Raw genomic sequence first — 13,006 nt, 5'->3', positions numbered from 1 at the left:
TAAATACAAAATTTGTTTATGAATCACAGGGTCTCACATACATGATTGATAAATACCACAAAAATTAATTTCAATACTGGATAGGGTAATTATGTGGTATAGCTGAATTCGAATATTTTGTGGAACTTCAACTACATGAATCAAAAGGAGGAAATAAACTGATTTTTTTAAATAATTTGCTGAATGACATTTTGGTTAAAGAAACTTGTGAAATTTAGCTGTGAATTTTAGAAAATTCGAATGATTTTTGGTTGCTGAATAATGTTTAAACTTTGCTGAATGGCATTTTCGATAGCCGAATTAAAAAAATTTACATATTTTACTAATGGCATACCATAACAAACCTTTATCACACGAAAAAAGTGAATTCAGCCAATTTTTTTGTTGCTGAATTGTAATTTTTCTTAGCTGAATAGCAAACTTTAGCCCTAATATAATATACAACATATATAAAAAACGACAATTTATGATTTTAATGAAATTTGAGATGATTTTTCTCGGCTGAATAAAATTTTACCTTTGCTGAATAGCATTTTCAGTAGCTGAATAAAGAAAACTGGGCATGTTTTGTTATTAGAATAGTGTTTGCAACATATACACCCATTAAAAATGTTTAAATTTTTTTTCAGCTTATTTTTTGTTGCTGAATTGTAAATTTACTTAGCTGAATAGCCAAAATATGACATAAAATGTATACTTAATACCAAATTTTACGTTTTTAATGCATTTTTGGGCAATTTTTCTCAGCTGAATAAAATTTTAACTTTGCTGAATAGCATTTAAGGTAGCTGAATAAGGAAAAATCGCAAAACTTTATTACTAGAATAGTGCCAGCAATATTTAGTCATTTAAAATGCTTAAAAATTAATTTCAGCTATTTTTTGGTTGCTGAATTGTAATTTTTCTTAGCTGAATAGCAATATTTGGTCCTAATATATAGTACAATATAAAATGAAAACCAAAATTTACGTTTTTAAAGAAATTTGAGATAATTTTCCTCAGCTGAATGAATTTTTACCTCTGCTGAATAACATTTTCAGTGGCTGAATAAAGAAAATGTTGCCAATTTTGTTATTAGAATAGTGCCAGCAATATTTGCAGCCATTTAATGTTGTTCAAAACTAAAATTCAGCAAATTTTCCATTGCTGAATTGTAAAATTCCTTAGCTGAATAGCAATATTTGGCGAAAATATGATTCAATATATATCCGAAAAACTAAATTGTACATTTTTATTGAAATTTAAACAAACTTTCCTCAGCTGAATATATTTTTTCTTTGCTGAATAGCATTTTTGTAGCTGAATTGTAAATTAATTAATCGTTAAATAACTAACTTTTGGGTTATTAAAAAAAAAATTAAGACAATATTTCTTAGCTGAATATAATTTTAGCTTTGCTGAATAGCATTATCAATAGCTGAATTAGATAAAATCACTAGCACTTGCAACTAGAATATTATAGACAATGTTAACAAACATGCAAAACCATTTAAAATGCTTTTAAGCTTATTTTTTGTAGCTGAATTGTAAATTTTCTTTGCTGAATGACATTTTCATTAGCTGAATTACGAAAAATTTTCATATTTTGTTATAAGAATAATGGTAGAAATATTTGCAGTCATTTTAAATATCTTTAAAATTATTTTAGCTAATTTTTAGGTTGCTAAATTGCAAATTTTCTTAGCTGAATAGCAATTTTTGGACGTAAAATGCGCTTCGTAGGAACATTTTTTTTTTGTAATTAAGCAAAGTTTTCCTCAGCTGAATAACATATTTACTTTGCTGAATAGGATTTTCAATAGCTGAATTGTAAAATTGTTCAGCTGAATTGCAATATTTGGTGCTAGTATACATTATAGTATATCATAGGAACGGAATTTTGTGATTTTAACGACATTTTTCTCAGCTGAATAAAATGTTTCCTTTGCTGAATAGGATTTTATGTAGCTGAGTTGTAAAATTTGTTAGCGGAATTGCAATATTTGGTCTTAATTTATATTTTAATATAACATAGGAACGAGATTTTGGGATTTTACCGAAATTTGTCTCAGCTGAATAACAGTTTTCCCTTGCTGAATAGCATTTTCAGTAGCGGAATTAAATAAAATCGCTATATTTTTCAATAAGAATACTATTACACATAACAATTACCGTTCAAAATTACAAAAAAATTAGTTTCAGCAAAATTTCTTGTAGCTGAATAGCAATATTTGCTCACCAATACCAACTGAATACCTTTTAAAAGATAAACATTGGCTTTGCAATAAGAATTAAATATTTTCTAACATATTCAGCTATGTAAAAATTTGCTGAATTGTATTTTCTAATAAAAAAAATTTCCATTTTCATTGACGTTTCAAAACATTTATCTACTCTTGATTGTAATAAAATTTATAACACTAGGATAATTTCTTCCAAGTATTCAGCAAAACAGAACAACAGAAAAATCAAAGTTGAATTGTCATAAAATAATTACGATAAATAATTTTTATAGACCACTTTATTTAAAAAAAATATGAGATATACAATATAATTGATATTCAGCTAAATTGAAAAAAAATTTGCTGAATAATAACTGTAATAGTAGTATATGACTATACGGTTAAAAAATGCTTAGCTGAATTAGTCTAAATAAAGATAAATGAGCATTTTATATTTATTGAGGAAATTTTCAAATTTATCGCATATTCAGCTAAGAAACATTTAGCTGAATTGGAGTTTATGTACTCAAAAAGAGTTTGATTGCTTAAAAATCATTACAGTATTGATTTAGAAAGTTTTTCTTCAAAAAATCTTGATTTTATTGTGAATTCAGCAAAGAAAAAATTTGCTGAATTTGGATTATTTTCATAGAAATTTAATTTTTGATAAGGTTTGTATAATACAATTGCTTTAGAAAACAATAATAACTGATTTTGGCATCAATATAAACTTTTTTCGCCTATTCAGCAAAAAAAACCTTGCTGAATTGTGATTAGCATCATAATAATTTGATTTTTATAAATTATTTCATCATTTTATTGCTATTAGCAATGATTTGTTATTGATTTTAGTATTATAGGAATATAATTTCCCCTATTCAGCTAAGAAAAACTTTGCTGAATTGCAATTTTTCTAATTTTAAATTGATATTTAATTAGAATTCCTCTTCAAAAACGAATTTTTAAAGCTATTTTATTAAAATTATGTGTGTAACTTATATTCAGCAAGGACAAATTTTGCTGAATTGTGATTTTCTTCATAGAAATCTGATTTTCGGAAAGTTTTTATACCATTAATAACATAATGAAACGATATTTCACATTTTTTTACGTTTTTCGTTTATTTAGCAAAGAAAAATTTAGCTGAATTGTAATTTTTACTTTTAAAAATTGCTAAATTAGTAGAATTTATTAATCTTATCAAGTTTACAGGGTTGTTTTATGAAATTTATTGTTTTACCATCAATTCAGCAAAGAAAAAAAATTAGCAATGATTTTTTATTGATTTTAGTATTATAGGAATATAATTTCCCCTATTCAGCTAAGAAAAACTTTGCTGAATTGCAATTTTTCTAATTTTAAATTGATATTTATTTAGAATTCCTCTTCAAAAACGAATTTTTAAAGCTATTTTATTAAAATTATGTGTGTAACTTATATTCAGCAAAGACAAATTTTGCTGAATTGTGATTTTCTTCATAGAAATCTGATTTTCGGAAAGTTTTTATACCATTAATAACATAATGAAACGATATTTCACATTTTTTTACGTTTTTCGTTTATTTAGCAAAGAAAAATTTAGCTGAATTGTAATTTTTACTTTTAAAAATTGCTAAATTAGTAGAATTTATTAATCTTATCAAGTTTACAGGGTTGTTTTATGAAATTTATTGTTTTACCATCAATTCAGCAAAGAAAAATTTTGCTAAATTAGGGTTATGTATATAAAAAATCATTTTTAAAAAGTCTTCCATCTTTAAACTACATTCAGAATAGATTTGTATCAATTTATGTGAACTCTATTTCGCAATTCAGCAAAGTAAAAATTTTGCTGAATTGCAACTTTTCCAATTAAAATTGGATAATTTATTAGAATTTCTGTCAGCTGTTAATTTTGGAAGGTTATTGCAATAAAATTATGAGTAAAACATGTATTCAGCAAATGAAAAGTTTGCTGAATTGCGCATTACTTCATTAAAATTTGATTTTTATTGAGTTTTCCATCGTTTAATTACTTTTAGATGCAATCTTTATCATTTTTGTAACTATAGGAATTCTGTTTCCACTATTCAGCAAATGAAAAATTTTGCTGAATTCAAATTTTTCTTATTAAAATTTGATAATTTATTAGAATTTCTTCCTCATATCAGGTTTTTAGGGTTATTTCATTATAATTATTGTGTTATCATCAATTCAGCAAAGAAAAAAGTTGCTGAATTGTGATTTTTTTACCAAAAATTGATTTTTATTACATTTTTCATCATGTTATTACTCTTATGTGCGACATTTATCAATTTTGTAACACTAGAAATTCTATGAAAAATTGATGATCAAATTAAGATCAAATGAAAAATTTTGCTGAATTGAAATTTTTCTTATTAAACTTTGATAATTTATTAGAATTTCTTCCTCTTATCATGTTTTTATGGTTATTTCATAATAATTATTGTGTCATCATCAATTCAGCAAAGTAAAAAGTTGCTGAATTGTGATTATTTACACCAAAAATTGATTTTTATTAAAATTTTCATCATTTATATACATTTAGAAGTGATATTTATCGATTTTAGATCCTTACTAATTTTATTTACACTATTCAGCAAATGAAAAATTTAGCTGAATTGTTAAAAAAATTTTGGTATGTGTATTTTATGATGACTACAATGTATCTTAAGCCTTAGAATGTGTATTCAGCTACTAAAAAACTTAGCTGAATTGCATCAAATTTCATTTTTTTTTTCTAAAAAAAATTCTAATATTTTTTTCTTAAAACAAATAAAATTTCATTGTTACCTTTTATTTTAAGTAGTAACGTGGTTATGTAGGCAATTTCAGCTATTGTTGTTGTAGTTTTTGTTCTCGTTGGGTTAGGTTGTTGTTGCAAATTGTATATCACGATCAATTTTGTTAAAGGTATATATAGTGGTTGTTTTTGTTTTTTTATTTGTCGTTGTTTGTTTGATGAATTTTTTTTTTACGATTTCGAATATTTCAAGAGCAATGAATTGCTCGTGTTGTTATTGTATTTTTTATTTTTGTTAGTTGTTGTTTTATTGCTTTTGTTTTATATATGCCTTTATTGGCAATGCTGATGTTGTTGTTGCTGCTGATGACGACTCGTTGAACGTGGAGATGGGTATTTTGGCACTGAGTTTTTGTTTTTACTGTTAGTAGTGGTTGTTGTTGTTATTATTTTTATTTCATGGGTTAGTGTCACGGTGGTTTTTTCGGTTCTCCCGTAGCTTGTTGCCAATTTTAAATGGAGGAATAACAAACACCGAAAAATAATTTTTTGGGTTTTAAGGGATTTTTTTTTTTGGTTCACTCCGATATATTTTTTTTATTTTTTTTTTTTTAAAGTTTTTTTTTGTTCACTGTGATATTTTTTCAATATTGAAAAAAATTTAATTTTTTTATTTAGGATTTTTTTTTTAATTCACTCACTTTTAATTTTTTTTTAATTTTTGAAAAATATTTTTTTTTCTTTATTTTTTTTAGGTAGGATTTTTTGTTATGGGCGGGCTAAAAATATTTTTTAAAAATATATAAATATTTATTAATTAATATTCTATTAATTTTATTTATTTAATTTTGTAAATTTTCAATAATTTTATATTATTTTCTTATTACAAGCACCAGCGGTCGAGTCGATTGGTTGCTTGTTGCTATTACTGTTGTTATTTGCCTAATGACGACGAGCCGACTTTGTTGTGGAGAATGAATAACACGCGAAGTTGTTTTCATTGGTTTCTCCTTCGTACACACACACACACACACTCTCTCTCGCACTTTGCCAAGAGACAGCTGTTCACAACAATTCCATTCACACATGCATGCATGGCTTCTCTCTGTCTCTCTTTCACACACCACTCTCAACCAAACCGCTACTCAACGCCATTCACAGTGTTTCTCATCAATGTTTGTTTTGTTTTTGATTATCATGGCGTAACGTAACTGTACTCTCTCTGTAACTGTAAAAGGGAGTGAGAGATCGAAAGGGAGAGATGGTCAGCTGCAAGCAAAAGCATGCATGATAATGGGGACAACAGGTTGAAATTAATTTATTGATGACATTTCTTCAAATTGCTATAACTTCCTTAAAAATCAAAAATTTTGATGAAATAAAGAACCAAATAAAGCTAAAAGACTGATTGATATAACAAAAATTAATATTAATAAAATTAAAATTAATAAAATCAAATTGCAATTATTCTCATAAAGATTTAATTTTGATTAGAAAAAAAAATTAGCTGAATTCTGGTTATTCTTATAGACATTGCATTTTTAATCGGTCATCGATAATTTAATTACCTTTAAAATTGATTTTTATTAATTTTAAACTATTAATAAGAAATTTTATGTTATTCAGCTGAGGAGTTTCGTGTTAAAATACAAATTCTAAATACGTTTACACAACTTTATTGCATTAACAATTCATATATATTAATTATAGTCTTTTTAGAACTATTCAGCAAAGAAAAAATTTTGCTGAATGGATGAATTTCCTATAAAAGTTGCATTTTTATTGGGTCATCTATAATTTAATTACCATTAGAAATGAATTTTATTGATTTCAGGTCTTTAGTAACGAATTTTGTGTTATTCAGCAAACAAAAAATTTTGCTGAATTGAAAAATTTTCTATGGAAATTTCATTTTTATTGGGGCATTGATAATTTAATTAACTTTAGATATGATTCTTATTGATTTCAGACTTTTAGTAAGGAATTTTATGTTATTCAGCTGAGGAGAAATTTGCTGAATTGCGATTTTCGTGTTAGGAAATAACTTTTAAATATATTATCATAGTTTAATTGTCATTATATATAACAATATTATAATATTTTGATTATAGCATTTAAAAATTTGATTTTTCAACAATTCAGCAACGAAAAATATTTGCTGAATTGATGTTATTCCTATATAAATTGAATTTTTATTGGAGAATTAATAATTTAATTACCTTTAGACATGATTTTTATTGATTTCAGACATTTAGTAACGAATTTGGTGTTATACAGCTGAAGAGAAATTTGCTGAATTGTGAGTTTTGTGTTAGAATATAAGATTTTAATAATTTTTCACAGCTTTATTGCATTTAGAATTGATTTTTATTGATTATAGTCTTTTTAGAAACTTTTTGCAGCAATTCAGCAAACAAAATTTTTTGCTGAATGGAGAAATTTCCTATAGAAATTGCATTTTTATTGGACCATCGATAATTTAATTACATTTAGAAATGATTTTTATTGATTTCAGGTCTTTAGTAACGTATTTTATGTTATTCAGCTGAGGAAAAATTTGCTGAATTGCAAAAATGTTTACTGAATTGTAAATTTCGTGTTAGAATATAACTTTTTAATAATTTTTCACAGCTTAATTGAATTTAGAATTGATTTTTAATGATTATACATTTTTAGAAAATTTTTACATCAATTCAGCAAAGAAAACATGAATGGAGGATTTTCTTATGGAAATTGCATTTTTATTGGGTCATTGATCATTTAATAGCATTTAGAAATGATTTTTATTGATTTCAGTTCTTTAATAATGCATTTTATGTTATTCAGCAAATTTGCTGCTGAATTGTAATTTTTCCTTATTGAAAATTGTGAATTGATAAGAATTTCTTCGTATTATTAAGCTGTTAGGGTTATTTTATTAAACTTATTGTGTTATCATCAATTCAGCAAAGAAAAAAGTTGCTGAATTAGGGTAATCTTCGTAAAAAATTAATTTTTATTACATTTGTCATCATGTTATTACTTTTAGAAGTGATATTAATTTTAGAACTCTAAGAATTCTATTTCCACTACTCAGCAAAGAAAAATTTTGCTGAATTCAAATTTTTACTTTTAAAATGTTATCATTTATTAGAATTTCTTCCTCTTATCAGGTTTTTAGGCTTATTTTATAATAATTTTTGTATTATCATCAATTCAGCAAAGAATAAAAGTTGCTGAATTGCATATATGTTCATTAAAATTAGATTTTTATTGAGTTTTCTGTCGTTTAATTACTTTTAGAAGCGATATTTATCAATTTTGTAACTCTAGGAATTCTATTTCCACTATTCAGCAAAGAAACATTTTGCTGAATTTAATTTTTTCTTATACAAATTTAATAATTTCTTGGATTTTCTTCCTCTTATCAGGTTTTAAGGCTTATTTTATTATAATTTTTGTATTATCATCAATTCAGCAAAGAAAAAAGGCGGCTGAATTGCACATTTCTTCGTTAAAATATGATTTAAATAAGTTTTTTTGTTTTTGAAAAATATTTTTTTTATCTTAAATTTGTATTTTTTGATTATTTTTCATTTCTTATTTTATATTTTTTTAATTTTATTTTATATTTTATATTTTTATTATATTTTATATATTTTGATAATTTAATATTTAATAAATCAAATTATGCGTTACGGTTACGTTACATTTACGTCTGTGCCTAATTAACGCACGCACTTCCATCCATCAAACATACACACACACTACTCTCTTACGGTCTTAATCCCTCTCACATACTTTGTCACACACACACACTCCCTCTCATTGTTGCCTTTGACAACTAGCAAAACGGACGACCACCGACAACACAACATACCGTTGTTTTTATTTTTGTTAGTAAAACTGACGACTTGACCGTTTGGTGATTTTTTCAATACTATCGGGATTGGGCATGGTTTGTTTCGTTTGTTTTCTGTTTTGGGGTGAATAGACCAAGCGACGGAAATAAAACTGTCAGAGGCGGCATAGCATAGGGAATATTAGAATGAAACAACAACAAAAACACGCAATTAACAGAAATAAAGTAATAACAAAAATAAAACGAAGAAATGATGGGGCACAACAGAACAGGAATTGTTATGAAAGGTGTTAGGAACTATTTTTTATTTTCTTTTCAACAATTTTCGTTTTTTTAATACTTAAAACTTTCACTAAAAACGTACTTTTCTTTTTTTATTATTATTATTCTATTTTCAAGGTTATTCTTTTTTTATTTGATAAATTTTTTAACCGAAAATAAACTATCCGTGATGAGAACAAAAACAACCGATTGTTTCGCGAAAAAATAGAAGACTGGCAGAGGCCAACAATGTCTCTCTCTCACTAACACAAAATAAAAATTGACAGATTGTGTGTGCGAGAGTGTGGGAGAAACAACAGCTGGCCAAATGAAAAACAACTAGCCAGTGTTATCAATTGAGCGTTTTAAAAAGCTTAAAATTGATTCACGAAGCAGAGTGATTTAAATGGGGATTTAATTAGAGGAAATTTGAAATGAAATAAAAATCTTTATAATATTAGTTTAGGATGTTAATTGTGAAGAAATCATGATTTCATTGTGAATTCAGTAAAGAAAAATTTTGCTGAATTGGGATTATTTTCATAGAAATTTAATTTTCGATAATGTTTGTATAATATGATCACTTTAGAAAACTATATTTACAGATTTTGGCATCAAGAGAATATTTTTTCACCTATTCAGCAAATAAAAATTTTGCTGAATTCTGTTTAGTATCACAATAATTTGATTTTTATAAATTGTTTCATCATAATATTGCTATAAGCAATGATTTTTATTGATTTTATAATTCTTGGAAGCCATTCTTCCCTATTCAGCTAAGAAAAATTTTGCTGAATTGCATTTTTCTTAATTTTAAATTGTTATTTAATTAAAAGTTTCCTTCAAAAATGATTTTTCAGGGTTATTTTATTAAAATTATGTGTGTAACATATATTCAGCAAAGAAAAATTTTGCTGAATAGTACTTTTCTTCATAGAAATCTGATTTTCGTCAAATTTTTCAACCATTAATAACACAATGAAACAATATTTATCAATTTTAGGGCCATAGAATATTTTCTTGGGCTATTCAGCAAAGACATATTTAGCTGAATTCAATTTTTTTGCTTTTGAAAATTGCTAAATTAGTAGAATTTCTTAATCTTATCAAGTTTATGGGGTTGCTTTATGAAATTTATTGTGTTATCATCAATTCAGCAAAGGAAAATTTTGCTGAATTAGGTTTATGTTCATTAAAAAATCATTTTTAATAAATTTTCAATTTTAAAAATACTTTGAGAATTGATTTGTATCGATTTTCGACTATTTCGACTATTCAGCATAGAAAAAATTTTGCTGAATTGCAAATTTTCCAATTAAAAATTGTTAATTTATTAGAATTTTTTCCTCATATTAAATTTTTTATTATTATTTTATTAAAATCATGTGTGTAACATGTATTCAGCAAAGAAAAAAGTTGCTGAATTGCACATTTCTTAATTAAAATTCAATTTTTATTAAGTTTTCCATCGTTTAATTAGTTTTCGAAACGATGTTTATCAATTAAAGGTCTTTAGGAGTTTTATTTCCACTATTCAGCAAAGAAAATGTTTGCTGAATTAATTTTTTTCTTATTTAAATTCGTGACCTTCAGTTCGTCTACAAAGACTAATTGGCCTTCAGCTCGTCTAAATCAACTCCCTGGCCTACAGTTCGCCTATAAAGACTCCCTGGCCTTCAGTTCGACTAAAAAGACTTCCTGCCTGTAAGCTCGCCTATATAGACTCCCTTGCCATCAACCCGTCTACAAAGACTATCTGGTCTTCAGATCTCCTATAAAGACTCTCTGGCCTTCAGCTCGCCTATAAAGACTCTCTGGTCTTCCGTCCGCCTATAAAGACTCCCTGGCCTTCAGCTGGCCTATAATCACTTCCTGGCCTTCAAGACGCCTATAAAGACTCACTGGCCTTCAGTGAGTCTATAAAGACTACCTGGACCTCAGCTCGTATATAAAGACTCCCTGGGCTTCAGTTCGCTTATAAACACTTCCTGGTCTTCAGTTCTCCTATAAAGACACCCTGACCTTCAGTTTAGCTATAAAGACTCACTGGCCTTCAGCTCGTCTATGAAGACTCCCTGGCCTTCAGTTCGCTTATAAAGACTCCCTGGTTCGCCTATAAAGTCTTCGTGACCCTCAGTTCGCCTATAAAGACTACATGGACTTCAGTTCGTCTATAAAGTCTCCCTAGCCTTCCGTTCGCCTATAAAGACTCCCAGCCCTTCAGCTCCTCAGAGTCCAAGGGTTGCTAATATTGATTTTTGCAGATGAGGCTACCTCTGGACCACTGCTTTGGTCCATTTCTATCCATATTTTCATATTCGAAACCCTTTCTATTAGATTTTTTAATTCCAGTGACAGTTGCCACACGTCCATAACAAATTTGCACCCATCTTTGCAATCAGCTGTTTCCCATTCTTTTTTTGTGATTTCTTTAATTCCTTTTCATTTTCTTTATATATCAGAACTTTTGTTTTGATTCCTGATCTTCAGCCCGCTCACATTCTACCTTTCCCTTACCGACCCGCTGCAACGCCGTTATTTCCTACCCTCATTAGCTTTGTGATGTCTCGTTGCCTGGCTACCCGGCATAAACAACCAGTAGGCCATCGATCAAACATTTTCAAAACAAATCGAAAGAGAAAAAACATTCCAGAAAATTTTCACCGACCTCAGAGGACCCTCTAGACCCATTGGAGCCATTTCCCCTTGAGAAAAAAAATGGATAAACCCCAAATGATCGAACATTTACAGCAATCGGTGAACTATACTGTCTACGATACCAAATGGATACCATGTTCCGCGAAGTTTGCGGTGTTGGGCTCCAAACCCAATGGCCAGGGTATTTTGGAGATATACGAACTGAATGAAAACAAATTGGAAAAGGTGAAGACAATTGAAAAGAAATCGGCCTTTAAGTGTGGCAGTTTTGGTGCTGCCTCGCTAAGGAATCGGCACATGGCCATTGGAGATTTTCAGGGGAGATTACAGGTTTTGTAAGTCTGATATCTAATTTTTAATTACCCTCCTAATTATTATTCATTAATTTAAAGGGACCTGGAACGTCCCGACATCCCCGTCTACAATGTGGAGGCCCATTCGAGCATTATCAACTGCATTGATGCCATTGGCGGTAAACAGTTGAATTGTGGAGCCCCGGAAATTGTCACCGGCAGCCGTGATGGTTCGGTGAAAGTTTGGGATATACGTCAGGGTATGGCCCCCGTTGTTGATATGACACCGGAAACAGATGTCACCTCCACATCGACACCAAATACCTCCCCCAAACGTGACTGCTGGGCAGTGGCATTTGGCGACAGCTATAACAATGAAGAACGTTGTGTGGCAGCCGGTTATGATAATGGTGATCTGAAGCTCTTCGATTTACGCCAAGTATCCGTACGTTGGGAAACTAGCCTGAAAAATGGCATTTGCGGTATTGAATTTGATCGTCGTGATATCGCCATGAATAAAATGGTTGTGACCACACTGGAGGGAGGCCTCTTGGTTTATGATATGCGTACACAACATCCCACCAAAGGTTTCAGCTGTTTGGAAGAACGCAACGCAGGCCGTTCGGTCGGCTCAAATGGTGTTATAACAGGCCCTAAGGCAACGGTGTGGTGTGTCCGACATTTACCCCAAAATCGTGATATATTTGTAACATGTGGCGGTACGGGGTCATTGCGTCTCTGGAATTATCAATATCCCGAGAAACGTGTGAAGGAAGATCCGACAGATGGTTATAACGTTGGGGTGGTGGGTTCACTGGATATGCTAAATGCCTCAACAATATCAACACAACCGGTTCACTGTTTCGATTGGCATCCCGATAAAATGGGTCTGGCCGTGTGCGGGGCGTTTGATCAAAGTGTTAGGGTATTGGTGACAACGAAACTTAATTTATATTAGTCGTAATTTTTTTTTAAATAAAATAATAAAAATTAAAAAAAGAAAATGGAG

General features: G+C 28.7%; 1 protein-coding gene across 1 annotated transcript; it reads left to right on the top strand.

Annotated features, from left to right (window-relative positions):
- The first annotated feature begins 11,764 nt into the window (after positions 1 to 11,764).
- On the top strand, positions 11,765 to 12,964 carry LOC133336328 (dynein axonemal assembly factor 10). Its single transcript, XM_061544621.1, has 2 exons — positions 11,765 to 12,039; positions 12,097 to 12,964. Exons 1-2 carry the CDS (start codon positions 11,765 to 11,767, stop codon positions 12,953 to 12,955), a joined length of 1,134 nt encoding a protein of 377 aa, XP_061400605.1. The 3' UTR covers positions 12,956 to 12,964.
- Positions 12,965 to 13,006: the final 42 nt, after the last annotated feature.

Source organism: Musca vetustissima, unplaced genomic scaffold (assembly GCF_032173495.1).
Source record: "Musca vetustissima isolate MV318-11 ecotype Yass unplaced genomic scaffold, APGP_CSIRO_Mvet_v1 utg80576, whole genome shotgun sequence".
Taxonomy (NCBI): Eukaryota; Metazoa; Arthropoda; class Insecta; order Diptera; family Muscidae; genus Musca; species Musca vetustissima.
This window is presented reverse-complemented; position numbering and strand designations above follow the sequence as displayed.

Excerpts from the sequence above, each read along its gene's own strand:
- LOC133336328 (XM_061544621.1), top strand. The coding sequence starts at position 11,765 with ATGGATAAACCCCAAATGATCGAACATTTACAGCAATCGGTGAACTAT. Across the intron at positions 12,040-12,096 it reads CAGGGGAGATTACAGGTTTT|GGACCTGGAACGTCCCGACA; the intron begins GTAAGTCTGATA and ends ATTAATTTAAAG.